This window comes from Halteromyces radiatus, assembly GCF_025201355.1.
Source record: "Halteromyces radiatus strain CBS 162.75 chromosome Unknown BX664scaffold_12, whole genome shotgun sequence".
In the NCBI taxonomy this organism is placed as follows: Eukaryota; Fungi; Mucoromycota; class Mucoromycetes; order Mucorales; family Cunninghamellaceae; genus Halteromyces; species Halteromyces radiatus.
This window is the reverse complement of record NW_026251698.1, coordinates 246,013-270,276: the sequence shown is the minus strand read 5'-3', so window position 1 is coordinate 270,276 and position 24,264 is coordinate 246,013. Positions and strand designations below refer to the sequence as shown.

The window sequence follows — 24,264 nt, the reverse complement described above, 5'->3', positions numbered from 1 at the left end:
TTCTTTCTCTCTCTTTTTCTTTTTTCTTCAACTTTCTTTTTTATATCATGTTTAAAAAACCTAATCGAACGAAGAATATACGACGAAAGATAGAAACAAGTGACGATGAAACTAAACCAGATGGTAAACAAAAAATAATAATAATAATAATAATTTAATATCACTCTATTGACCCTTTTTTTCTTTCTACTTTCTAATAAAAAAAGAAGAACCTGTTGTATCTAACACAATACTGAAATCCAAATCTGATAAGAAGAAATCGAAAAATAAGTCATTAGGTTTAAGTTTTGATCATCAGGTAAATAATTACGTTTAAAATTATTTCTTATATTGAACTTTCTTTTTATTATTATTATTATTTCGATATTAGGACCAAGACGATGTCGATGGCGAAGTATTTCAAGTTAAAAAATCAAAAGCAAGTCGTAAACTAGCCAGCGCCAGAAAACTTCAATTAGAAGCAGAGTAAGTAAAAACTAGTTTTATATATTGAATTGAAGCTTAGTCTTTTTTTTTTTTTTTGTTTCTCTTTTTTGCTAGTACCACCACTTTAGCCTCAGAAGACTCTACCACACCATCAACATATAACGACGATTATCTTGCATCGTTACGTGCAAGCACTCCAGCGTTACCACCTACTTTACGAAATGCAACAAACGATGATGGTTCTACACTTTTGGCTGAAAAATTCCCAAAGACTATGACAGCACGATTAGGAGATATGACTATTCCAGACTCGAACGCTATCCATGCTGCCAAAAAGAAACGTGAACTTATGCGACAAGGTGTAGTTGTAGTAGATCATGAACAAGGTTTTGTAGCACTAGATGATGTAAGTTACATTGATATACATAATATACATTTATTTATTTATTCTCTTTTCTAATAGACTTCAAGTGGTTCTCGTTTGGTCCGAGAAGAGGATGATATTGGAGATGATGGTGAAGGGGATTATGAAAAGTACGTTGGAGAACAGATCACTTTGGACAAGAAAGAAGCTAAGAAACAAGAATTGGAACGATTACAGAATGCACGTGAAATGATTCTTGATGCTCAAGATGAAGCTGATGATTCGGGTTCTGATGATTCTGGAGAATTGGACAGATGGGAAAAGGACTTGATTAAACATGGTGGTGTGCGAACGAAATATGAAGAACCAGTGGTAGATCCATTTGCGACTCCTCGTGGATATCAACCAGCTATTAGTAATGAATGATATGATTGTTTTTTTTTTATACTAATTATTCTATTCCTTTTATTGATATAGTTCCTGAAGCAGCTGCTTTACCTACTTTGGATGATGTTCTCAAACGTCTAGATTTCATATCATCAGATATTACACTTACTATGCAACAATATGAATCTCAACTATCGGACGCAAAGAAAGGAATGATGGATTTGAATATCACTGGTGACGACTTGGATCGAGAAATTCAACATGGAAGTAAGCGATATGATTATTTCCAGTCTTTATCAAACACTGTGAATGACTTGGGTGAATTTTTGGATGTCAAGGTAAAAAAAAAAAAAGAGAAGAAAAAAAAAAATATACGATGAAATTTTACTGATTTCTCAATTCCTATATAGATTCCAGAACTCGAAAAGTTGGAAAAGGATGCCCACGACATTATTGCAGCAAAGCAGGAAATAGTGCAAGAACGACGATGGTTGGAAGATATGGATTTACTTTTATCATTTGCTGTGGTACCTGAACATCTCTTGGAAACCGATCAAGATACTGATGATATGGATGAATTTGGTCGTTCGCGGGTATCAAAATTATCAGAAGCTGCTCGTCAACGAAGATCAAATGAAAGGCAACAACGTATTGAAGCAAATCAATCCCTTATGGAATGTGATGAAAAAGAAATAGCATTTTGGTCTGATGATGATTTACAAGATGGATGGATAGAGAAGCGGGATCAGAAGCTAGGTAAGTTTTTTTTTTTTTTTTTTTTTTTTTTTTGAATAGAATCTGATACTAAATTTTTCTTACTTTATTATTTTATTTTATATTTTATGACAAGATGATATCCAATTCAACAAAATGGACGAATTATTTGATGATGTTAGTGATGATTTCAAATCACTGGAGGCTGTAAAATCATTCTTTGAAGCTTGGAAAACTGACTTTTATGAAGATTACAAGAATGCATTTGGAAGTCTTAGTTTACCTGCTGCTTTTGAATTTTATATTCGATGTGAATTGGTTGCCTGGAATCCCTTTTCTGTAAGTATGAATTGAATGAATACAAAAAGGAAATCACTAACCAATTTTTCTTATTTTATTCAAAAGGATCCAATCGAATTTGATACGATGAAATGGCATTCGACGTTATCAAAATATGGTATTATAGATGGGGTAGAAGGTCATGAAGATGCTGATGTGGAATTATTGAACAAGGTTGTGGACAAGGTTATCATCAAAAAGATCAAAGGTTTATTGGACACCATGAATCCTGCTTCTTCAAAGGAAACTCGTTACGCAGTTCAAGTCGCAGAACAAGTTTCTTATTATGTTGACAAACATGAACGGTCATTTCAGGTAAGACAAAAGAGAGAGAGAAAAAAAAAAAGAGAAATATGTATATGTATGAAATTGACTTACTCTCATTTTGAAATAGGAATTGATGATGCAAGTTGAAAAAGTCATTGAAAAACCATTATTACGATACGCTCAAATAGTGGAATCAGCTACATTGATGATGGAACGACAAGACGATTCAAGTAACAATAAGAAACAGTTTGTGTGGCGACAGTTGAAATATTTGAAAAACTTGATCTTATGGCGTCGATATATACCAAGAGACAATCTACTATCTTTAGGCAAACTAATTGTTCATCGGATTGTAGCTCCCTTATTAAAACCTGGATTGGTTCCTGGTGATAGTGATTTGGAAAATGAAGCATTGACCCTTTATGCCCGTTTAGAATAGATTAGATTAAATCATTATTTTATGGAATAAAAATTAGTTGATGTTTTGTATTATATTATAATCTTTACTTTGATTGGATGATTCTTGATCCGCATGATCTCTCTCTCTTTGATCAAGCCAAATTTTTATCCGACCACATGATCCCTTTTCTTTTATTTTATTTCTCCCCCTTTTTTTTTTTTTTTTTTTTTTTTTTTTTTTTTTTTTTGTTTCTCAACAGTACCATCACATTTACTACGATACTTTTTTCTATCTTTGTTTTTATATATATATTTGGTTTATCAGTCTGTTCGATTCCAATACAAAAGGCTTAATAGATTAATTTGCCTTCTTACTCTTCCTTGTTCTCTCCTTGGCTTGTATTATGAACTATTTCGATTCCTTTGTTTTACTACATTATACCATTTCTCATGTGAACGACATACGACAGATCTTCCTCTTTTATTATTGGCCAGTTTACGCTATACCTTTTGACTGAACAATATCAACATTATCGACATTACTGAATTTAAGAACTAAGAAAAAGGTAATTCATTAAGATGCCTATTTAAAGAAAAAAAAAAAAAAGGTGTAGCAGTCAGCTTTCTCACCCTGTCTTTTTTTTTTTTTTTTTTTTGATATAAAATAGGTCTCCTTTTTTTTTTTTATTCTGTCTTCTTTCTTTCTCTCTTTTTCTTTTTTTTTTTTTTTTTTTCCTCGTTTGGTTACTCGAATAATTGCATCCCCGATATCATTCAACATGACGACTCAACATTCTATCTCGATACCAATTTGGCCAAAAAGGAACCTTTTTTCTTATATATTATCATTCATTGGATTGAACAGATCAAATGATACTGTGGACAATGATTCCTTTTGTATATCCCCAGCAACATCCTCAACTTCAACGTTAACAATGTCCTCGACAACGATATCATCCCAATTATTTTCACCTTCAAGATCAATATCTTCATCATCGACAACATCAACTCTATCTGAATGTATCAGCAACAACAGAGAAAAGCAACCAAGGTTTGTCAAGTCTACGGCAACTTTACTCGCATGCGATGATCTTGGAAACAGCATTATGGATGACAGTTCCGCAGTACTGGTGCCAATGACTGATAATAGTAATGTTGATCAACCGAATAGACAACACCATTCGATATGGAAATTTCACAAATGGATTCGATCTTTACCAAAGCTTGCCTTACTTCATCTTCTCTCTACGACAACAATACAACAACCTGCAATTACATATCAGCTTTTGGAATACCAATATCTCCAAGATATCACCAATATTAAAATCAACACGACCAACAAAAAAGGTAGATTAACATTTGATCAGACTAAGCCTATTGATACCTGCAACGGAAATATGAGTGGAGATATGGATGCTCTCTTACACGAAATGACTTGGATTCAGAATCATGCTCGCGCCATTGTACATCTCTTGGATCATGCAAGACCGAATGAACAATTTGCCAGGGCAGAAGAAATCAATGATCAGTTATTCTCCTTGGTGAGGCTATGTACTTTTCAATTCCATGTTCATTGGGGCGATTCTTTTATCGCATTGATGGCTCTTACCTTGGTGGCGAAAGAATGTTTTGATGCTCCTTCAGAAGTACGCCAGTGTCTGTTTTACCGGGTTAAATTTGGGCGTACATTGATATTGGAAATGATCACTGTTTTGAAGCACTGGAAGATCTATCGTGGAAATAAAACAAGAAATGGAACAGTAGGAACTACTACAAGCAGGCATCAAGATATCATTATGAACGATAACAGTCTCAAAGAACAGAAACAACGACGTGCACTTTGGAAACATGGCAACAGCAATGCTCTATTCACAACTTCACAATCATTAACGCCGCAGCAACAGCATTTGATCAAACACTTTTTTCTGCAACGTGGATCCATATCAGCAAATTCAGGGGAAACGACTCCACATCATGATGATGACAACGCAGCCACCCAAATGCGCAAGAATGGACTTGATACTCGCGTTACTGATTTGGCATCCGAATGGTATCCGGATTTACACCTTGTTTGTGAAAAACTGGCAAAAATGGATGAACATTGGAAATATCGCGAAGAATACCAGCAAGTACCGAAGATGGCACACGATATCACTTGGAATTAGTATAGTTTTTTTTTTTCTTTTTTGGGTTTATTTATTATTGTTTTTATATTATTGTAGTTACTTTATAGTATAGTATAGGTTTCTTCACTTTTTCTTCAGTCTTTTGATTCGCATGAATAAATAAATAAAAAAAAATATAACCATATTGAAAGTTGTAGTCTTCAAATTCTTTTTATCTTATTGTTTGAATACTTTCTTACTCTCCTTGCCTCTTTCTTTTTTTTTTTTTTTTCTAGCCCTGATGTATTTGATGATTTCAACCTGACGAGGTGGTACGAGATGATGGATGATCAATGGCCCATGGTGGATAAACGATGGACAGATAATACTACTATGATGGTCTTTATGTATCCTAATATCTTTTGTCACTATCATATGATGATGATGACTGATCTATGGAGGAAGAACAGACAAGTACGCTCAAAGAAAGATCAACCAGAACTCTGAAAACCATACCTCAGTGAAATGCAATCAATCAATATCACAAACAAAAACTTAATTAAAAAAAAGAGACAAAATGATAATAAAAAATCAAATTAGAGAGAATGTAAGAAGTAATAGTTATAAATTAAAACATTTTGTCATTTATTAGAATAATATACAGTGTAGTTGGGTAACGTAAAAAAAAAAATCTATATACAGATGGAAAGTGTTTATTTTCTAGCCTGTTTCGAATCGATAAGTTTCTGTACTAGGGCCAACTGTGATAATCGTTGAGGTGTTTCCTTTTTGACAAAAATATAAATAGTAAGTAAGTAGACATATGTATTTGCTAAATAATAGAAATACCTTTTGTAATCCAACTAGCAATTCCAAGCTATCTTTGAATTCTTTCTTGATTTCTGTTGGTAATTCTGTATCTAATAGGCAAATACAAGATATATTAAATGAGACCCTATTTGTTTTCCTTCATTTCAAATGCTTACCTAGAGACTGTTCATCTGAATCTTCATTGTCAGTATCAAATACAGCATTATTTGCCGTATATGATTGTAACGCGTCTGCTTTTTGAATCAGTGGGTCAATTTGTGCTGGTATCGCTTTTCGTTCCAAAATATCCTTCTTTAAAGCTTCTCTTGATCGTAAGTCCCACATTTTCGCTTCATTTTCCAGTGCTTCGTCAAAGGGTTCTATTCAAAAAGACAAATAAATTAGTTTTTTTTTTTTTTTTTTGGTTAGTGAAACAATAAAGATGATAACCTTCAACAATAGAGTCCACTTGTAAAGGTTCACCACCTGCTACCATAATATTAGGACCCAATAATTTGACAAGATCTGTGAGCCACTTTTAATACAAGTTAAAAAAAAAAAAAAGTGAAAGGAACATTGAGTTAGTTTTTCATAAAGAATGATTTCATAACTAAAATTACCTTCTTAATATCTTGTTCCATCATGGTCTTTTGTTGAGGAGTAAGATTAGGTTTACTTTGTATGATATCCTTGTAAAGTGAGTCGAGGTTGTTGAGTATATCAATAAAATCACTATCATCACCAACTTGAATTTTTTTTCCTTTTGTACGTGATTGTTGTGATATTCTGGTTGGTGTGGTCATTTTAATAAGAATGAATAAGAAAAAACGAAAGAAAGAAAAGAAAAGTAGCGGGCATGAAATATTATTCAAAATGAATGAGAACCCCTTTGGTCCCAAAAACTATGTGGCTTGCGTTTGAAAATGACAAACGGACTTTTAGGTTGTAAATCATTCTGCATTTTTTTTTTTCTTTTTCTTTTCTTTTGACAAAATAGAGACATAATGAGTTTTAGTGGATGGAAGAAATATATTGAAGATGGAGATCTCGTTATTTTTTATATCGTAAGTTAACTAGAAGAAATGTTCATATTGAATTGACTAATATATATAAATTTGTCAACTATAGAACCGCGATAACCTTAGTCCTGTTTGGATAAAGAAAGGCAAGGATTCACATAATCGTTTTGGTCTTTTCAAACATGACGATTTGATTGGAAAAGAATTTGGATCTAGGGTAAAAAAAAAAATATAATAATATATGTTCAATTTTTTTTTTGACTTTTCTTTGCTTTATATTTCTAGGTGGTATCTTCCAATTACAAAGGGTTTATCTATTTATTACATCCTACACCTGAATTATGGACTTTGGTAGTACCTCATAGAACACAAATTCTATATCTGCCAGATATTTCGTTTATTACTACTTATCTTGATATGAAACCTGGCGCTCGTGTGATTGAAAGTGGTACTGGTAGTGGGTCTTTCTCTCACTCTATTGCAAGAACCATCGCTCCTACTGGCAAATTATACTCTTTTGAATATCATAGTGAACGTGCTGAATTGGCAGCTGAAGAATTCCGTAATCATGGTATAAGTGATCTTATTGAACTACAACATCGGGATGTATGTCGTGATGGATTTGGATTAAAAGATACTGTCAATGCAGGTATGTCAATGATGTATATATATTTAAATAGATATGAATGATTTATTATTATTATTATTATTAGTATTTCTTGATTTACCTGCTCCTTGGGAAGCTATTGGATCCGCCAAGGAAGCATTCAAACAACATCGTACTGGCAAGATTTGTACATTTAGTCCTTGTATTGAACAAGTGGCTCGATCAGTATTGGCTCTCAATGATCATGGTTTTGTTGGTAAGAGGGAGAAAAAAAAAGATTGTTCAAAAATGAATTCTAATATGTATTTTATATTTATATAGAAATCACCATGTTTGAATGTCTGATTCGGGATCATGAAGTTTCCATTATTCAAAAGGTATCATTTGAAGAAGGTATTCGTCAAGCCAAAGAAAGGAAAGAAAATACAACCAATGGAAAACGAAAAGCAGATACTGAACTGGATTTAGAAGATACTGTGGATAAAATGTTGGCATCAAAGACAACTGTTGAATCTCGTGGACATACAAGTTACCTTACCTTTGCTACCTTTTTACCTGCTATTCAAGAAAACACCTTGACGGATTCAGAATTGATTGTGACGGAAGAATCTACCTCATAGAATTTATTGTACCTTTTTTTTTTAATTATCAATATATTTACTACCCATTACATTGCTCTCTTTTTTTTTTTTTTTTTTTTTTTTACACTTATTTCGTATAGACCTAGTTTTTATCAATAAATGGTATTTTGTACATATTACTATTTGAGTGATATCTGTAATAAATGAATTGACGCACTCAACGATAAATGACTTTTCTTCAATAAATAAGATATTCCTTTGATAGAAACAGTTGAACATAAACTATTGTTTTTATTGTTATCAACATCATTATTGCTAGTATGATTGATATATGATCTCCTACTTTGTTTTTCAAAAAAAAAAAAAAAAAAAAGGAACAATACAGGAAGCCAGCGATGGTAGTTTTATTGGATGATGATCATTATTGGATGAGAGATGATGATATTGACATTTCATTTTTAATTTACTCCATAAATTGGTAGGTGATATATAAAACATTATCATGTCAAATGTAAGAGAATGATTAAATCCACATTCAGTATAAGTTTGCTGTGATGATGACCGTTTTTGAGTGAGTTACGGAAGCATACAAAGACGTTGGACATTTCTACCCCATGTTGCCATGCAAGTGATTAAATACCTGCGGAGTTATAATGTCAAGAAGAAAAAATTTTGACTTTTTCTATCCACACCCTTTCTCTTTCCATTATCTTTGATCTCCTTTGACAAATGAAAGAATCTATTCAATTGAAACGTACTCATATAGAAGGTAAATAAAAATAAATATATAGACTTAATCTTTAGTTGTTTTTTTTTGTTAACTCACTTTATTTTCAAAGGTACCATTCATAAAAGAGCACCATTACGTCCAGCCGCTTCTATTGATAATATTTATATTGCTAACAAGACCAAAGTTCAAGTTATTATTAATCGTGTCAAGAGACTCATGATCAGTGAAAAGTAAAAAAAAAAAAAAAAAAAAAAAAAAAAAAGAAAGAAAGAAAGAAAAAAAATATATTTATTATTATTATTTTCCATTAGATATGCTACTATTTCTATTCATGGTATGGGTCCATTGATACCTCGTGCTATTATCATTGCTCAAGGTTCCCAGAGAGCTTTAGAGAACCAAGTTAATCTTCAAATGACAACTAACACAGTGACTCTATTTGATGATATTATCCCTGACGATATGGATTTGGATATTGAAACACAACAAAGACAGATTTCCACGATTCGTATTGATATTATTGCCAAACCTGGATTGAAAAATTTACAGAATGGTGCCAACATGATCGATCGTCGTCCATCCCGCAATCGCAAACTCAAGTATCCATAAATATACTTTTTTAGTGTAACTACTTTTGATAATGCCCTGATGCAGTCTCCATACTCCCTTTTTCCCTCCTCATTTTACCTCTTATTCCAATTTGGAATGTTATCCTTTCTTCATCCTATTTGTATTATATGTTGCTTCGATTATTATGTTAATAAAAAAAAATCATGTACTATATTTAAACATACGTTGAAGAAATACTTTTTGAGTGATAATAATGGATATGTTTGACCCTTTCCACTATATAACCAAAAACATGATGACAATAAATGCATCATCATCAATTCTCATTATAGGATTCATGACTATTACACTTTATTCAATAATAAATGATGGAATTCAAAAGTAAGATGTCGCAAGAATAGGAAATAAAATATAGTAAGGGTAGACGACAGAAGAAGAAAAAAATAATAAAAGAATTGATGCATAATCAAATAGAGAGTAGATTAAGAAGGCAGATGTCATGAAAATAAACCCACCATAGAAAAGTGAACCAATTGAATCCACCAAGAAAGAATAAATAAATAAAAAGTGAGTGATACTTATGCAGATAAAAAAAAATATTTCATTCGCTTACCATTTAAGTATAACGTGATCACTGTACCACTACAGCGAAAGTAGATATAACCTTTGAATAAAAAAGAAGAAGAAGCGAACCGTAACCACGCAAATGCGCATTAGCAACCGCGGTCAAGCCCAAAAACAAAAAGCAAAAAAGAAGCAGGCCAATTGAGAGACAGACAAAGGTGGTTGAACCATTAATGAGTATCAGTAAAGAAAAAGATAAATCAAAAAAAAAGGAAGGCAGACCAGAGGCAAACGGAGTATGAAATGATTTGATTCATTTTTGTACTTTTCACTTTCTTCTGTCTTTTTTTTTTTTTTTTTTTTGCTTCTCAATCTAAGATCCAAAAAATGTCAAATATTTATGCCCTTGAACCACATACAAAGTAACGAATAACATTTGATAAATAAATATCTAGTGATTAATCTTATCCTTTTTCTTTATTTATTTCCACTGTCTTCTTTTCTAGTGCCAAGGTGATTTTACACACAACCAAAGGTGACATTGAAATCGAGCTCTGGGGTAAAGAAGCACCAAAGGCAACTCGTAACTTTATTCAACTTTGTATGGAAGGTTACTATGATAATACTATCTTCCATCGTATCGTACCTGATTTTATTGTACAAGGAGGTGATCCTACTGGCACTGGCCATGGTAAGCAAGATATATATATAATAAAAACATTAATGTTTTTGCTAACAGTTTTCCTTGTTATTTAGGAGGTGAATCTATTTATGAAGATGAATTTCCTGATGAATTCCATTCTCGTTTACGGTTCAATCGTCGAGGATTAGTGGGGATGGCAAATACTGGAGAAAACGATAATGGTAGTCAGTTTTTTATTACTTTGGATCGTGCAGATGAACTCACAAAGAAACATACCTTGTTTGGAAGAGTAAGTTACAAAATATGATAATGTAAACTTCATGTTATTCAACATATTTTTTTTTTTTTTTTTGAAATAGGTTGCTGGGGATACTCTATTCAATGTTATGAAGATGACTGAACTGGAGTTGGACAATAATAACCGACCACTTTATCCACCCAAGATCAAAACCACGGAAATTGTCCTTAATCCATTTGACGATATTATACCAAGAATCTCAGAACGCGAAAAACAAATAGCTTTACAACGGGAACGTGAAAAACTCGATGCTGGGAAACCAAAGAAGGTCAAAAAGGAAAAAAAGTAAGTGATAGAAAAGTGAATGGTCATAAGAAAAATGGCATTTTTTTTATTTATTTATTATTATATATTATAGAAAACTTAATTTGCTATCGTTTGGTGAAGAAGCTGAAGAATTATCGCCTGAAACTCCACGAAAGACCAAGATGAAAAGTAGTCATGATTTTATGGAAACCTCTTCGACAGCATCCTCTAATGATCAACAAAAATCTTCCACGGCTTCACCACCAATCATCGAATCGTACAAAGATACAACCGTTACTGGTACTTCACCTAGTCTGAAATCAACATCTTCGCCATCATCGACACCAAAGGATATCAGTAATAAGGACAACAAAACATCATCAATTGAAAAAAAGCCCAAAGAAGTCAAGAGGTCGAAATCAGTAGAAGAGAAACCGATGTAAGTGTTATTTATACCTTTTTTTTTTTTTTTTTTTTTTACTAAAATGATTTTCATTATAGGACTGCAAAAGAGAAAATCGAACAATTGAAGAACGATATCAAGAACATTAGCCGGCATGAACAAAATGAGGACAATCGTCCAAAGACAAAGGGCAAGAAGGTATCTCTTTTACAACTTGAACGGGAAAAGTATCAAAAAGCTGGCAAGGTGATAGTGGGTGGTTTGAAAGGAAGGAAATTGAAGAATGACAATGGTGATGATGTAAGTTGGAATAAAGAAGAACAAGAAAAAAAAAAAGACTATAGATGATATATGTTGATTCTCATTTTTTTTTCCTTTGATACATTTAGACGTTTGCAAGATTGATGGCATTCCAAAATAAACTCTCCTCGGCTCAAGAAACAGCTCCTCTAGCTAAGAAGGAATTGGCACCCTGCAAGTTACATGGTATCCCTAATTGTGAATCATGCAACGATCTAACGATGGAGGACACAATTGAAGATGATGATCCTAACAACTGGTTGGCTCACAAATTGGTATTCGACAAGGATCTCAAGGGCAAGGATTTACTTCAACGGAAGGAAACAGTAGATGATTATGTGGTGATTGACCCTCGTGATAGAGATGCTCACACAAAACAGAAACCTTACGAAGGTAGTAGGCATAAATATGATGAACAAGCTAGACAAGATCGAGAACGTGACAATGGAAAAGATCGTTATTCAAGGGGCAGGGATGATAAGAAACGATCTGCAGATTATCATCAGGATGATAGGAAACGATCAAGAGGAAGGGATGATTATTATCGCAGCAGCAGCAGTAGTAGTAGCAAAAGATATTGAATTGTAGTATAGATTTTTTTTTTGGGTCATTGTTTGAAATAAACTTCTTTCTAATGTTTTTTTTTTATTAATGATGTTTATTTTTTTTTAATAATATATATATTTGTGTAGAACGAATCTCGGTGCAAGAAGGCACATTTGGTTCGTACTCCGCTTTTGGTTTTGGAGCTTGGTTTTCTTGTTCCAAAAAACCGAAGTTTCGCACCTCTTTCTTTTCACTTTTTATCGATACATCTGTTCTTTTTCACCAATGGATATCAAAAGCTGGTTGCAAACTGTCCTTCTTCAATATGTAAGTAGAATAAAATAATTTGAAAGGACTGCTGTCAATGGTTTGTTCATCCTTTCTTTCCTGTTCTTTTTTTTTATAAGTATAATGATCCTGACCGTACCTTTAGAGATGTTGATGCCGTGTTACAAATGCACATTACATCTTTGAAACCAAAGATGGACACTTATAGTAAGTTGGTTTTACTCAGTATACATGTTTTATTATTTCCTTATTGAACTGATTTTTTTTTCTTTCTTTTTTTTTTTAGCATATAATGACGGACATACCCAACTCCTGTTATGTCTTCATGGAACGATACCTATCACATATCGATCAATCCCTTACAATATTCCTGTCGCCTTTTGGATTCCAACAGAATACCCTCAATATCCTCCTATTCCATATGTCAAACCAACTGCTAATATGCTCGTACGTGAAGGGAAACATGTCGACAAAAGTGGACTTTGTTATCACCCATACAGATCAAACTGGAAAGAGGATACCAATGTAAGTTATATAAGAAACATTTCAATGAATAATATAGAAATAACATTATTTTTTTTCTCTTATAGAATCACACCCTATTGGAACTTATTGCTATCCTTCAACACATCTTTGGTAATGAACCTCCTGTGTATACAAAAGCTACAACATCAAATCCACCATCCAATGTCGGATCACCTATTAAAGAACATGCCTTGGCCACCATGTCACCTGGTCCCGCTCATACACCAATGCCCCCACCTGTACCTCCTTCATCACAATCACCTCTACAACCATTGAACATGATGGATACGACCATTCACCAGCAATCTCGTTGGCCAGGTGAAGGAACTGCTTTTTACAACTTGAATCAAGATATGTCTGTAAGTAAATTCATGAAATTTCACTATCTTACACTGACTAATTATTATTATTATTATTATGATTATTATAATTAGGGATTGGCAATGAGTCCAAATTCTTATGGTCCTTCACCAGTGAACAGTACAAGTAATTCACATATTTCAAAATCAGAATCACTTCCTACTATGGCTTCTACTTATCCTCATCAACAATCATCATTACAAGCACAATCCCAAAATATGCAACCACATCAACAACAATCACAACAATCTCAACAATTGTATCATCATCATTCAGACACACCATTTATGGAAAACAAGGAAAAAGAATTACAAAACCAACTCTATCGAAAAGTAGCAGAACGAATACAAACCTTTCATGTGGATATATCAACTGAAATGGATGAATTACTGATGGTGAACAGACAACTCAATGATGGTGAAATACAACTTTCAAATGAAATGCATGTACTACAAGATCTTCGGGAACGTCTTCATACCAACATTGGGATTTTACAATCAAGGACAAGTGATATAGATCAAATCATTGCTGATGTGAATGCCATGCCTGATGTCTCCGTGGATGAAGCTCTTTCTGGAACAACTGTGGTGTACAATCAGTAAGTAAGCTATTTGGTTTTTATTATTACTATTATTAACACATGAAATCGACTTTTTCTTTAGATTATTTGATTTAGTGGCTGATGATAATGCTATAGTGGATACCATCTATTACCTGGGAAAAGCCTTGAATACTGAACGAATTGATTTATCTACGTTCATGAAGGTATAACTATGAAATTTGTTATTTCATCTCTTGTCTCATATAAGTTTGTTTTTTTTTTTCTTTTATTTAGTGTACACGCAAACTGGCTCGAGAACAATTCATGAAACGGGCTTTGGTCAAGAAGATGATGGATTCCTAGTTTTAGATATTTTAGATTATATTATTATTATTATTATTTTTATTATTATTTTTCTTTGATACAGTTGTAGGATATGATAATTTTTTTATGCCCATCTTTTATAATAAACCGTCGCTCTTCGAATATTTTATCCATTTGACGTTTTTAATATTTTTTTTTTTCCCTCCTCTTTTGTTTTCTTTGTCATTCTTTTCAATTGAATAATGTATAGACTACAAAGAGCCTTGACGAATAGACACATCCTCAACACTAGTAAGATAACATGTGGAAAACACCTTTCTATGCCTTCAACACCAAATTCAACTGTTGTGAAACCAAAATTCTTTTCCATACGATACGCAAGTCGTTTGACTGTACCACGACAACAATTAAAGAACACGGTCTCTAAAGTCTCCACCAATGCTCTTAGTACCATTCGTCCTTTTGTTACTGTCGCTGATAAAACCGTGTATCAATCACCTTATTTGAATTGGAAGCTCTTTCCTGACTTTGAAAAACTGTTGACCCAAACCGCCCCTGCAGTAGCCATCCCTGTCTTTCAAGAATTGCTTACTGACACTCGTACACGTTTTCTAGAACTTGAAAAGTCTTTTGAACCCACTTGGGAAGGAACTATTGGAAAACGTAAGAATATTCTTTGCTAAAAATATCGTTTTTTATATATATACAAAAACAAGAACTCATCTACTTTTTATTTTTATTTTTTATTTTTTTAAATGAAGTCACTGAACTGGAAATTCAAGTCTCTCGAGCTTTTGGTATTCTCTCTCATTTGAATGGTGTAAAAAATTCACCTGAATTACGTTCTACTTTGGAACAGATCCAGGTAAACCGAAATAAATAAATAAACAAACAAAAAAGGTCTTCAATTGAACATCATATTGACATTTGTGTTACATCTTTCTAGCCAGAATTTATCAAGCTTAGTTTACTGATGAATCAATCAGTTCCAAAATATAAGGCACTTGAAGAATTGAAAAACTCGGCAGAATGGGATCATTTAGATAGTGTACAACAACGTATTGTGGAAAACACCCTTCGTGACATGAAACATGCTGGTATTGGTTTCCCTGAAGGTTCTCTGGAAAAGAAACGGTTCAATGAAATATCAGAACGACTTTCTCAACTCTCTCTTGGATTCAACAACAATGTACTGGATGCGACAAAATCTTTCAAAAAAGTGATTACGAATAAATCTGATTTGGATGGATGCTCAGATACATTTTTGGAAACTCTCAAGAAGAATGCAGTGATGCAAGGATTGGGCGATGATGTGTATTGTATTACTTTGGATGCTCCTATCTATGGTCCCCTAATGATGAATTGTAATAATCGATCTCTCCGTGAAACTATCTACAAGGCAAATGTGACAAAAGCATCTGAAGGTACCCTGAACAATGAACTCCTTATCAATGAAATACTGACCCTACGACATGAAATGGCAAACTTACTTGGTTACAAGACATATGCTCATTTGTCTCTTTCGGTGAAAATGGCTCATGACCCTGAAACAGTGGAAAAGTTATTGGATCAGCTTTATGCATCGTCCTTGGATCATGCCAAACAGGAATTAGTTACTTTGGCCCAATTTGCCGTCGATCATTTACAATACTCTCCAGATGAACATGGTCAAGTCTTGTCTCCATGGGACACGGCGTACGTATCGGAACAATATAGAAAATCTTTATACAAATATGATGAAGAGACTATCTCAGAATATTTTGCTTTCCCAAATGTCCTACAAGGTTTATTCGAAGTCACTGATCAAGTGTTGGGTATACAAGTACGGGAATTGACGGCCGATGAACTGGAACAAAAGAACATTACTCGTTGGCATGATGATGTCAAGGTCTTTCAAGTGTCCGAACATGATCAAGTCAAAGCATACTTTTATGGTGATTTTTACTCGAGACCTTCGGAAAAACGTAGTGGTGCCTGGATGGATACTGTCACTTCTCGATACAAGGATCAAAATGGAAATGTCACCTTACCTGTTGGTAAAATACAAAAAAAAAAAAAAAAAAAAAGAAAGTATCACAATCGACTAACGATTTCGTTTCTATTTTATGTATATAGCTTACCTTATTTGCAATCAAGCAAGTCCTCAATCCGCTGATAAACCATCTTTGATGAAATTTAGAGATGTGGAAACCCTATTTCATGAATTTGGTCATGGTCTCCAACATGTAAGACGAATAAGATAGATATGATCAATGATTCTTTTTTTTTTATTATTGTACTAATAATCACTCTATATACAGATGATGACTCGTGTTGATTACGCTGAAGCTTCTGGAATCAACGGTGTTGAATGGGATTTTGTTGAAGTAACTAACAAAGAAGAAAAATAATATTCTTATTACTAACATGATCAATTGTTCCATAGGTGGCATCACAATTCATGGAAAACTTTTGCAGTGAACCCAAATGGTTAGAACGGATGTCAGGACATTATCAAACAGGTGAACCTATGCCAAAGGATATGGTGGATGCTTTGGTTAAAAATCGACAATTCTTAAGTGGTATGGCCATGTTACGGCAGGTAAGTAAAATAAAAAACATCAAGAGATATTGATTCTTACTTTCTTTATATATATCAAAGCTCCATTTTGCTAAAGTCGACTTGGCTCTTCATTCAAGTTTCAAACCTCCTTCTACACCTGATGAACCAACAGTCTTTGATGTGGATGCTGAAATAGCAAAAATGACAACATTGGTACCTCGCTTACCTGAAGATCGATTTTTATGCAGCTTTTCTCATATTTTTGGTGGTGGTTATTCTGCCGGTTATTACTCGTAAATCGAAGATAATATAAATACCGTGCTTTGACTCATTCTTTCTTTTTTTTAAAAAAAAAAAAAAAATAGATACAAATACTCTGAAACTTTTTCTGCTGATGCATATGGTGCTTTTGAAGAAGCAGAAATAAACGGGGAATCATTATCCAAGGTTGGACAACGCTATCGTGATACAGTATTGGCTTTAGGAGGAGGAACTCCACCAAGAGATGTTTGGGAAAAATTCCGTGGTAGACGTGATGTAGATGTAAATGCACTCCTTCGTCACTCTGGATTACAATAGATTATAGATAGTAACTAATCAATAAAATTGGATGTATTTTTAAAGGTGATGAATATGATGATGATATAATTCGACAGTTTATTTTATCGATAGTGAGCTTATTCATTATTAGCTCATGTCTTTTGACTATATAGTTATATGATCCTTATCAATTATGACTTCATAGTTCATAAAAAAAAAAAAAAATAGCGGAGCTAAGGTGGTTTAGGATCAAAAAAAAAAAAAAAATGGATGCCGACTTGATGGTCCCTTTATTTAGTTTGATAAACCGATGAACAAAAAAAAGAACAAAAAAAAAAGATTTTGAATGCTTTTGTTTATATGTATATAATAAACTGTAGTCAAAGAACAATAAAGAATTGAAAAGATAAATAAAAATATGATGGAGATCAGGGATGGATTACTAGAAAAGGGAATGAGACCTATGTTCTCTTTTTTTTTCATATGAGTAACCAAGAGTCATTCCGATTTTAGCCGGGAAACAAGACCAAAAGGGACTTTGGGTCAAAAATGCGGCATTTAAAATCACGCACTTGGTTATGGAGTAAGAGGTTTTTTTTTTTTTGTATTTGACTCACCTCCTTTTTTTTTTTGGTTCCTTTTTCTTTTTTTCTTTTTTTCTTCTTTTCTTTATTTCTTTATATATAGTTGAAAGGGAGAAAATATCTACCTTTCTTTTTATCTTTTCTATTGTTTTTATTTTATTATTGTTATTATTATTATTATTGTTATAATTATTATTTAATTATTCCATGAACCATATTGTATCGACTACCACTCACTTGAATAGCGACGATATTATTTTATTGCATGATGGCTTCATTACTTTGGACAAGAAATCAACAAAATAAGTCTGGCAATCGAGCACCAAGCAGTCTATTTTCCAGTAACTTATCACCTCGTCAAATAGCCAATAAAGCCTATAGTTTAGCCATCAAAAAGTTAGATCGGGATGATAAACGTAGTCGACCTCATTATAATGTACGTGAAAGGTTATTACTTTGTAACACTCTCACCAAAGCGGAACAATTCTTACAAAAACGAACTCCTCGTACCAATCGGCGTGTAATGGCTTTTGAAGAAGATGATTCAACTTGTTCTTCTGATGATATCATGACAACACCTCAACAACATAATGATCACATTGATTCACCTTTATCACATATGGATCAAGATGATGATGATGATGATGAAGATGATGATGATGATATATATTTGGATCATCAACCTACAACACCTGATACAGAAGACATTCAAGATGAAATGACAATGGAAATGGCTTTATCCAAGGCTTTATCTCCCATGGGTTCCAATGCCTTTGTTATTCCTCAAGATGATGAAGATTTCCTCCAGTACCCTTCCTCTTTTTTGATACCCAACAATAATAATAACAATAACAATAACAACATCACTGCAGATTGCCGTCCTATCGGTCATCAAAATCCTCATCTTCCTATTGCATCTATTATTTAGTTACTATTTTTATCATTTCATTCTTTTCATTCATCTATTTTTCCTTCTCATTTCAAATAAGAAATCATTATTCTCTTTTTTTTTTAAAAAAAAAAAAAATAAACACGATTATTTACTTATCATTCATTATAGAAACTTGTTTACAATCACTTTATTTGTGCTTCTTTTTTTTTTTTCCTTACATCATCCAACTCTTTTTTTCATTATTCTCTATTTTCTTAAAAAAAAAAAAAACTACGTTAGAAGGGAGAGCGGAGTTGGGCAAGATGTGAAAGAAAAAAAAACCCTCCCCCCAATTTCTAAATTTTTCCTCTTTTCTTTTCCACAACGTATCATCATGTCCGAGTTTCATTCCCTTGCCAATCTTATTAAACGCTTAGAAGTGGCTACTACAAGATTGGAAGACTTGGCCATGTCTTCTTCTTCTGCTTCTGCTGTTGCTGCTTCTTCCAACAATCAAACTTCTGCCCCTCCAACAGCTACCTCATCCACACCTGTTGCTGTTCAAAAACATGATGACGCTATTAACCCTTCTTTGGAACAATATAAGAAACTTTCTCAAGAAATTGGTGGTGCTGTTGCTCAACAAGTATGAATACATATATATATATATTATATGACCAGTGACTGATATTAACTATTATTATTATTATTATTTATATAGAGTACTTTGGTACTCGAAGCTATTCAAGCAGAACGTGATATTATTCGTATTTCTACTTTGGCTCAAAAACCTGATATGTCTTCTCCTGTTTTCGCCAAAATTATTACACCCATTCAACAAACTCTTACTTCTATTGTGGAAATCAAGGATAAACATCGTGGTGATCCTCTCTTCAACCATCTTTCTACTGTAGCTGAAGCTATTCCTGCATTGGGTTGGTTTACTTTTGTAAGTATATTATGAGTTCTTTATTCTTTTTTTTTTTTAATCTATCTATATCAATATATAGGAACCCACACCTGTACCTATTATTCGCGAAATGAAAGATGCTGGACAATTTTATGCTAATCGTGTAGTCAAGGAATACAAAGAGAAGTATGTTACTCAAATATGGAAAATACAAGATATTCATCATCTCCTTTTTTTATGATAGAGATTCAAAGCATGTGGAATGGGTTCAAAGTTACTTGGCTATTTTTGATAGACTTGGTGAATATGTCAAGGAAAACTATCCTACTGGATTGATTTGGAATGGAAAAGGTGGTAAGGCTGAAGATTATATTGGAAATACTTCATCCAGTAATCCTTCATCAACCCCTACTACTACTACTGCTGGTGGTCCTCCTGTTCCTCCTCCTCCACCTCCTCCTATGATCATTGATGAAAACGAATCATCCGTCGAATCCAAACCTACTGGTGCTGCTGCAGTGTTCGCCGAAATCAATCGTGGTGAAAACGTGACCTCAGGTCTTCGCAAGGTGGACAAAAGCCAAATGACTCATAAAAATCCTGCTTTACGTGGAAACGATAACAGTCCTCCTTTGGGAAAGAAACAAGGTCCTCCTACTCCAAACAAACCAAACAAGTATATTCTCAAGAAACCTGCGAAAACCACTTTGGAAGCTAACAAATGGGTGGTGGAAAATCATGAAGGAAATAACGAAATCATTATTGAAGACACAGCAATCAATCAAGCTGTCTATATTTATGGTTGTAAAAATTCTACTATTCGTATCAAAGGAAAGGTCAATGCTGTCACTATGGGTAAAAAAAAAAAAAAAAAAAAAAAAAAAAAGTGATACTCATATATTTTTTATATCAACAGATTCATGTGTCAAGTGTGGATTGGCTTTGGATTCTGTAGTGTCAACAGTAGATATTGTCAATTGTCGATCGTTTGGTTTACAGATCTTCCATGTCACTCCAACCATTGCTGTCGATAAATCAGATGGTGGTGAAATTTACGTATCAAAGGATTGTTTGGGTGTGGAAATCTTATCTGCTAAATCAAGCTCATTGAATGTCTATATGCCTGAAAGTCCTGATGCTGATGATTCTGATTTCAAGGAAGTGCCTGTACCTGAACAATTCAAAACTACTATTGTCAATGGAAAATTGGTGACATCCACAGTGGAACATACTGGATAAACTACTTTACTTCTCTCTTTGAACACTGTAGATTTAGGTATATTGTTTTTTGTTTTTTTTTTTTGTCCTCTTTGATATATATATATATATTTATACACTTTATGATCTCCTCTTTTTTTTTTTTTTTTTTTTTTTATTCTGATTGATTTGGACAAAATAAACGCTATCCACCGTGAACAACAATTATTACATAAAAATGATTTATTTATTTATGTGGAGAGATTGGTAATGATAGATGATAAACCAAGGATGTGATACTATACCAGACTTTCAGTGATGATATAAACATATTTTTTTTATTGTTAAACCAAGTAAAAAACTACTATAACTAGACTGACGATATATTTATTGTTGATCAGAATTGTTGATGACCAGGATGTTATTTATATTCCCATCTAAAAAAAAAAAAGTCGAATGAATCCATCAAGAACCTTCATATAGATAGCTCTTACCAAGATCCTTTTCAATTGGTTGATCCATATCATGTTGCCAAACACCATCTACAACAAACTTGTACAAGAGAGGATTGGTAGATGTTGTTAACCATGTTACAAATGTTCCATCTGATTCCTTTTTCATTTCTGTTGATTCTAATCATATATACCAAAAAAATTAAGAAAAAAAAAATCATCATACATTACAATTTTTTTTTCTTAATTTTTTTTACTTACTGCTCCATGCATCAAATGTACCTGTGATATATACCTTTTCACCCCCATGTTTCCATACAACCTAATATAATATTATGATGATTATTTTAGTATGATGCATTAAAATGTCTCCTTTAGTAGTAGTTGTACCTTAATAGGAAGTGCTGCCAATTGATGATTGTTCTCATCGATCATGTGATCATTCTTTTGATCATGAAGGTCGTAGGATGAATCCATAGATATCCGTTTGTCATCCGTTGTACAAGTGGTACTGTTTGTGGTGGTCGAAGGATTAGTGAGTGTAGAGCTCCTACTATGTTCCATCTTTTTTTCAGTGATGGACCGTGCTTCCCCAACATTGTTTGCCTTTTTCTTACTGCTTTTGAAAAGACTCATCCAGGATTTGATACCCCCTTGTTTGTCATTATCCGTCATCATTTTAGATTACTAGTCTGTCGTTGATAATAATGGATTGTTTATTGATATATATATATATGTGAAGAAAACTATGTATAAATGAGTGTGGGAATGATAAAAAAAAAAAAAAGGAAAAAGAGAGAAAGAAAGAAAACAAAAAAAAAAAAAACTAATTAAAAGATAAATAATCAGGCATAATGGATGGGGTGTATTTCATGTGGATGAAAAAAACCTTTTTCTCTACAATATAAAATAGAAAAAAGATTGAACAATGATTACTATGATCTTTTTCTTCTAGTATTTTTTTCATTTACCTTGGGATGATCTATAGCAGGTGGGAAGAGTTCTTCATTATCATCATCAGTTGTTGATCCATCATCTTGTTTGGTTTGTTCATGTCGTTGTTGGGGAGGTGTGGATCGTGTTACATTGTTTGGTCCTAATGATGGCGACCGAAAAGGGAATAGTTGATCATCACTGTTGTTTGTTGAGTCACGCGTTCTTGCTGTTTTCTGCTTTCCAAAAGAAGGTGGCATCATTTCTAACGATGCACTCGGCTGGACGACTCTTTCTTCTTGTCGTGAAGATGACGATTCTGTTGAAGAGGATCGGATGCGTTGGTCATGACGTGAGAGAGATTGCCTTGATATGGAGAGTTCTATGAGAAAAATATAAAGTTAACCATTATCATAAACAAATAAGCCAACCTTAAAAAAAAAAGAATTACTTACCACTATCGCCTGTATTTACGGATATATTGCTCATGCTGACATTCGCTGACTCGACATCTTCATCACCCAATTGTGTCATGATAGTGAAATTGGCGTAAACTAAATCTTGTTGTTTCACGATAAATACCAAAGGTCTATATAAATAGATAGATTAAGATATCTATTTCTTTTTTTTTTCTTCCACACTTACTTGCCGCTTCCTTCAAATGTACCATGTAATATATCGCCAGTATCAATACCATAATTGACTACCGTCTATTATCAAATATTATCAAATATATATATACATATAAATATAATATCATAATCTTTCTTTAAATTACCTTAAGATCTTTCAAGTTGATAATTAAAGTAACAGGGTTATCGACATTATAGGAAACAAAGTCATGACTTGATATCTTGAATTGACTTTGCATAGGTTTACTAGTATCTCCTACATTAAGGGAAAATGATATTGGAAATGGTTGTCAGTACTATGACTTGAGCATAATAAAAAAAAAAAATCTTACGTCCAACAAAGGATTCCAAATAGGCCTTGGCTATGACATGATCACGAGTAAATATAAATGATATATCTTGAATACGAGAATCCATCAATGATAGATGGTCATGTAAAAGTTCAGCATCAATAGAGAATGAATATGGCATGTTTGTAGATGACAATGGCCTAGTTGATTGAATATCCCCATACCATAAAGAATTTGTCTTGGTCATACCTAACAGAGAATTATTATAATCAATATCAAAGATATACATTGGATTATATTTACCATTTTCATATCCAAATCGAAGATGAAGTCGTAATTCTGATCCAATCGATCCATCACGCGATCCACCTATTAATTTCAGTTCACATTGTTTAATATTACTGGAGCTATGTTTGTTATTTCTAAAGATCTTTCGCAATGTCTACTACCAAAAAAAAAAAAATAAAACAAAAAGTTGAATAAATTTATATAAAAGATTTTTTTTTTTTTTTACCTTGAGTAAAACACGACAGGAAGCACTATGAGAGTTAGTCAAAGGTCGAATTGTATATTTGTCGAATAGTTTTGGTGATAAAAGAATGACAGCCTGACCAGTGATCGAAGTATTAACAGTCCAAAGAATTAACTACACCATGAGAGAGAGAGAGAGATAAGTATTAAGAGAAAAATAAGATCATAACTTACTTGATCTTTTTTCGCTTCAATATGTAGTTCATCGCCAAATTTGACCAGTGCATCTAAACCATATCCAAAAGCTAAAACAATGCAGAAAAAGAAAATATATTAATTTAGTTGTTCATCGATTAAATAAACTAAGTAGATCCTAGAATTTTGTTTGTACCTCTCAGAGCATCAGGCGGTAATATAGCACTAAAACTCATGGGACAGAAAGCAGCAAAAGAAAGAAGGAAAAAGAGAAAAACGAAAAACTCGTTT

The 24,264-nt window shown here is 33.1% G+C and overlaps 13 protein-coding genes across 13 annotated transcripts; 10 read left to right on the top strand and 3 right to left on the bottom strand.

Moving 5' to 3' along the window:
• The first annotated feature begins 35 nt into the window (after nucleotides 1-35).
• BX664DRAFT_362761 (nineteen complex-related protein 2-domain-containing protein) lies at nucleotides 36-2,997 on the top strand. The gene is made up of 10 exons (XM_051548336.1): nucleotides 36-123; nucleotides 207-298; nucleotides 371-465; nucleotides 541-832; nucleotides 890-1,205; nucleotides 1,268-1,515; nucleotides 1,588-1,933; nucleotides 2,028-2,230; nucleotides 2,297-2,545; nucleotides 2,625-2,997. The coding sequence occupies exons 1-10, from the start codon at nucleotides 48-50 to the stop codon at nucleotides 2,934-2,936; spliced, it is 2,229 nt and encodes a 742-aa protein (XP_051395833.1). The 5' UTR covers nucleotides 36-47; the 3' UTR covers nucleotides 2,937-2,997.
• Nucleotides 2,998-3,621: 624 nt separating this feature from the next.
• BX664DRAFT_344067 (uncharacterized protein) lies at nucleotides 3,622-5,198 on the top strand. Its single transcript, XM_051547406.1, has one exon. The coding sequence runs from the start codon at nucleotides 3,832-3,834 to the stop codon at nucleotides 5,059-5,061; it is 1,230 nt and encodes a 409-aa protein (XP_051395832.1). The 5' UTR covers nucleotides 3,622-3,831; the 3' UTR covers nucleotides 5,062-5,198.
• Nucleotides 5,199-5,616: 418 nt separating this feature from the next.
• BX664DRAFT_344066 (uncharacterized protein) lies at nucleotides 5,617-6,653 on the bottom strand. The gene is made up of 4 exons (XM_051547405.1): nucleotides 6,432-6,653; nucleotides 6,262-6,346; nucleotides 5,988-6,191; nucleotides 5,617-5,921 (listed from the first exon to the last, which is right to left on the bottom strand). Exons 1-4 carry the CDS (start codon nucleotides 6,612-6,614, stop codon nucleotides 5,722-5,724), a joined length of 672 nt encoding a protein of 223 aa, XP_051395831.1. The 5' UTR covers nucleotides 6,615-6,653; the 3' UTR covers nucleotides 5,617-5,721.
• Nucleotides 6,654-6,806: 153 nt separating this feature from the next.
• BX664DRAFT_344062 (tRNA methyltransferase complex GCD14 subunit-domain-containing protein) lies at nucleotides 6,807-8,115 on the top strand. The gene is made up of 5 exons (XM_051547404.1): nucleotides 6,807-6,875; nucleotides 6,940-7,047; nucleotides 7,116-7,479; nucleotides 7,544-7,693; nucleotides 7,759-8,115. The coding sequence occupies exons 1-5, from the start codon at nucleotides 6,816-6,818 to the stop codon at nucleotides 8,055-8,057; spliced, it is 981 nt and encodes a 326-aa protein (XP_051395830.1). The 5' UTR covers nucleotides 6,807-6,815; the 3' UTR covers nucleotides 8,058-8,115.
• Nucleotides 8,116-8,727: 612 nt separating this feature from the next.
• Nucleotides 8,728-9,531, top strand: BX664DRAFT_344060 (uncharacterized protein). Its single transcript, XM_051547403.1, has 3 exons — nucleotides 8,728-8,787; nucleotides 8,858-8,978; nucleotides 9,060-9,531. The coding sequence occupies exons 1-3, from the start codon at nucleotides 8,748-8,750 to the stop codon at nucleotides 9,355-9,357; spliced, it is 459 nt and encodes a 152-aa protein (XP_051395829.1). The 5' UTR covers nucleotides 8,728-8,747; the 3' UTR covers nucleotides 9,358-9,531.
• A 714-nt stretch (nucleotides 9,532-10,245) lies between these two features.
• BX664DRAFT_362756 (peptidyl-prolyl isomerase cwc27) lies at nucleotides 10,246-12,420 on the top strand. The gene is made up of 7 exons (XM_051548335.1): nucleotides 10,246-10,304; nucleotides 10,389-10,573; nucleotides 10,639-10,814; nucleotides 10,885-11,108; nucleotides 11,182-11,508; nucleotides 11,571-11,772; nucleotides 11,862-12,420. The coding sequence occupies exons 1-7, from the start codon at nucleotides 10,270-10,272 to the stop codon at nucleotides 12,351-12,353; spliced, it is 1,641 nt and encodes a 546-aa protein (XP_051395828.1). The 5' UTR covers nucleotides 10,246-10,269; the 3' UTR covers nucleotides 12,354-12,420.
• A 183-nt stretch (nucleotides 12,421-12,603) lies between these two features.
• On the top strand, nucleotides 12,604-13,565 carry BX664DRAFT_270654 (UEV domain-containing protein; the record flags this gene model as incomplete). Its single annotated transcript, XM_051541110.1, has 4 exons — nucleotides 12,604-12,645; nucleotides 12,726-12,813; nucleotides 12,893-13,131; nucleotides 13,197-13,565. 4 exons carry the CDS (start codon nucleotides 12,604-12,606, stop codon nucleotides 13,563-13,565), a joined length of 738 nt encoding a protein of 245 aa, XP_051395827.1.
• On the top strand, nucleotides 13,492-14,553 carry BX664DRAFT_48074 (Vps23 core domain-containing protein). Its single transcript, XM_051549601.1, has 3 exons — nucleotides 13,492-14,089; nucleotides 14,154-14,256; nucleotides 14,327-14,553. The coding sequence occupies exons 1-3, from the start codon at nucleotides 13,575-13,577 to the stop codon at nucleotides 14,393-14,395; spliced, it is 687 nt and encodes a 228-aa protein (XP_051395826.1). The 5' UTR covers nucleotides 13,492-13,574; the 3' UTR covers nucleotides 14,396-14,553.
• A 27-nt stretch (nucleotides 14,554-14,580) lies between these two features.
• Nucleotides 14,581-17,526, top strand: BX664DRAFT_344056 (uncharacterized protein). The gene is made up of 8 exons (XM_051547402.1): nucleotides 14,581-15,019; nucleotides 15,118-15,221; nucleotides 15,303-16,392; nucleotides 16,472-16,581; nucleotides 16,657-16,722; nucleotides 16,782-16,937; nucleotides 16,998-17,191; nucleotides 17,264-17,526. Exons 1-8 carry the CDS (start codon nucleotides 14,599-14,601, stop codon nucleotides 17,475-17,477), a joined length of 2,355 nt encoding a protein of 784 aa, XP_051395825.1. The 5' UTR covers nucleotides 14,581-14,598; the 3' UTR covers nucleotides 17,478-17,526.
• Nucleotides 17,527-18,103: 577 nt separating this feature from the next.
• BX664DRAFT_344054 (uncharacterized protein) lies at nucleotides 18,104-18,954 on the top strand. Its single transcript, XM_051547401.1, has one exon. The coding sequence runs from the start codon at nucleotides 18,288-18,290 to the stop codon at nucleotides 18,948-18,950; it is 663 nt and encodes a 220-aa protein (XP_051395824.1). The 5' UTR covers nucleotides 18,104-18,287; the 3' UTR covers nucleotides 18,951-18,954.
• Nucleotides 18,955-19,055: 101 nt separating this feature from the next.
• Nucleotides 19,056-21,153, top strand: BX664DRAFT_304330 (adenylate cyclase associated N terminal-domain-containing protein). The gene is made up of 5 exons (XM_051542512.1): nucleotides 19,056-19,539; nucleotides 19,615-19,842; nucleotides 19,904-19,989; nucleotides 20,048-20,658; nucleotides 20,720-21,153. The coding sequence occupies exons 1-5, from the start codon at nucleotides 19,288-19,290 to the stop codon at nucleotides 21,040-21,042; spliced, it is 1,500 nt and encodes a 499-aa protein (XP_051395823.1). The 5' UTR covers nucleotides 19,056-19,287; the 3' UTR covers nucleotides 21,043-21,153.
• A 189-nt stretch (nucleotides 21,154-21,342) lies between these two features.
• BX664DRAFT_47997 (immunoglobulin E-set) lies at nucleotides 21,343-22,246 on the bottom strand. Its single transcript, XM_051549600.1, has 5 exons — nucleotides 22,070-22,246; nucleotides 21,843-21,963; nucleotides 21,714-21,774; nucleotides 21,495-21,623; nucleotides 21,343-21,437 (listed from the first exon to the last, which is right to left on the bottom strand). Exons 2-5 carry the CDS (start codon nucleotides 21,927-21,929, stop codon nucleotides 21,388-21,390), a joined length of 327 nt encoding a protein of 108 aa, XP_051395822.1. The 5' UTR covers nucleotides 21,930-21,963; nucleotides 22,070-22,246; the 3' UTR covers nucleotides 21,343-21,387.
• A 76-nt stretch (nucleotides 22,247-22,322) lies between these two features.
• Nucleotides 22,323-24,209, bottom strand: BX664DRAFT_353805 (Rad9-domain-containing protein; the record flags this gene model as incomplete). The annotated part of the gene is made up of 9 exons (XM_051547711.1): nucleotides 22,323-22,349; nucleotides 22,424-22,767; nucleotides 22,841-22,974; nucleotides 23,031-23,095; nucleotides 23,164-23,273; nucleotides 23,350-23,749; nucleotides 23,822-23,953; nucleotides 24,013-24,083; nucleotides 24,170-24,209. The coding sequence occupies 9 exons, from the start codon at nucleotides 24,207-24,209 to the stop codon at nucleotides 22,323-22,325; spliced, it is 1,323 nt and encodes a 440-aa protein (XP_051395821.1).
• Nucleotides 24,210-24,264: the final 55 nt, after the last annotated feature.

Bases quoted from the DNA above. Each gene is read 5' to 3' on its own strand.
- BX664DRAFT_48074 (XM_051549601.1), top strand. From the start codon at position 13,575: ATGAGTCCAAATTCTTATGGTCCTTCACCAGTGAACAGTACAAGTAAT. The intron at 14,090-14,153 runs GTAAGTAAGCTA...CTTTTTCTTTAG, and splicing joins ACAACTGTGGTGTACAATCA to ATTATTTGATTTAGTGGCTG. The intron at 14,257-14,326 runs GTATAACTATGA...TCTTTTATTTAG, and splicing joins ATTTATCTACGTTCATGAAG to TGTACACGCAAACTGGCTCG.
- BX664DRAFT_304330 (XM_051542512.1), top strand. From the start codon at position 19,288: ATGTCCGAGTTTCATTCCCTTGCCAATCTTATTAAACGCTTAGAAGTG. The intron at 19,540-19,614 runs GTATGAATACAT...TTATTTATATAG, and splicing joins GTGGTGCTGTTGCTCAACAA to AGTACTTTGGTACTCGAAGC. The intron at 19,843-19,903 runs GTAAGTATATTA...ATCAATATATAG, and splicing joins CATTGGGTTGGTTTACTTTT to GAACCCACACCTGTACCTAT.
- BX664DRAFT_362761 (XM_051548336.1), top strand. From the start codon at position 48: ATGTTTAAAAAACCTAATCGAACGAAGAATATACGACGAAAGATAGAA. The intron at 124-206 runs GTAAACAAAAAA...TAATAAAAAAAG, and splicing joins CGATGAAACTAAACCAGATG to AAGAACCTGTTGTATCTAAC. The intron at 1,206-1,267 runs GTAATGAATGAT...TTATTGATATAG, and splicing joins TGGATATCAACCAGCTATTA to TTCCTGAAGCAGCTGCTTTA.
- BX664DRAFT_362756 (XM_051548335.1), top strand. From the start codon at position 10,270: ATGTCAAATATTTATGCCCTTGAACCACATACAAA. The intron at 10,305-10,388 runs GTAACGAATAAC...CTTCTTTTCTAG, and splicing joins GCCCTTGAACCACATACAAA to TGCCAAGGTGATTTTACACA. The intron at 11,109-11,181 runs GTAAGTGATAGA...TATATATTATAG, and splicing joins AAGGTCAAAAAGGAAAAAAA to AAAACTTAATTTGCTATCGT.
- BX664DRAFT_344066 (XM_051547405.1), bottom strand. From the start codon at position 6,614: ATGACCACACCAACCAGAATATCACAACAATCACGTACAAAAGGAAAA. The intron at 6,347-6,431 runs GTAATTTTAGTT...TTGTATTAAAAG, and splicing joins TGGAACAAGATATTAAGAAG to TGGCTCACAGATCTTGTCAA. The intron at 6,192-6,261 runs GTTATCATCTTT...CTTTTTGAATAG, and splicing joins AGTGGACTCTATTGTTGAAG to AACCCTTTGACGAAGCACTG.
- BX664DRAFT_344056 (XM_051547402.1), top strand. From the start codon at position 14,599: ATGTATAGACTACAAAGAGCCTTGACGAATAGACACATCCTCAACACT. The intron at 16,393-16,471 runs GTAAAATACAAA...TTATGTATATAG, and splicing joins AAATGTCACCTTACCTGTTG to CTTACCTTATTTGCAATCAA. The intron at 16,582-16,656 runs GTAAGACGAATA...CTCTATATACAG, and splicing joins TTGGTCATGGTCTCCAACAT to ATGATGACTCGTGTTGATTA.
- BX664DRAFT_47997 (XM_051549600.1), bottom strand. From the start codon at position 21,929: ATGGATTCATCCTACGACCTTCATGATCAAAAGAATGATCACATGATC. The intron at 21,624-21,713 runs GTAAGTAAAAAA...TAGAATCAACAG, and splicing joins TACATTTGATGCATGGAGCA to AAATGAAAAAGGAATCAGAT. The intron at 21,438-21,494 runs GTAAGAGCTATC...TTTTTTTTTTAG, and splicing joins ACCAATTGAAAAGGATCTTG to ATGGGAATATAAATAACATC.
- BX664DRAFT_344067 (XM_051547406.1), top strand. From the start codon at position 3,832: ATGTCCTCGACAACGATATCATCCCAATTATTTTCACCTTCAAGATCA.
- BX664DRAFT_344060 (XM_051547403.1), top strand. From the start codon at position 8,748: ATGAAAGAATCTATTCAATTGAAACGTACTCATATAGAAG. The intron at 8,788-8,857 runs GTAAATAAAAAT...TTATTTTCAAAG, and splicing joins GAAACGTACTCATATAGAAG to GTACCATTCATAAAAGAGCA. The intron at 8,979-9,059 runs GTAAAAAAAAAA...ATTTTCCATTAG, and splicing joins AGACTCATGATCAGTGAAAA to ATATGCTACTATTTCTATTC.
- BX664DRAFT_344054 (XM_051547401.1), top strand. From the start codon at position 18,288: ATGATGGCTTCATTACTTTGGACAAGAAATCAACAAAATAAGTCTGGC.
- BX664DRAFT_344062 (XM_051547404.1), top strand. From the start codon at position 6,816: ATGAGTTTTAGTGGATGGAAGAAATATATTGAAGATGGAGATCTCGTT. The intron at 7,480-7,543 runs GTATGTCAATGA...TATTATTATTAG, and splicing joins AAAAGATACTGTCAATGCAG to TATTTCTTGATTTACCTGCT. The intron at 7,694-7,758 runs GTAAGAGGGAGA...ATATTTATATAG, and splicing joins CAATGATCATGGTTTTGTTG to AAATCACCATGTTTGAATGT.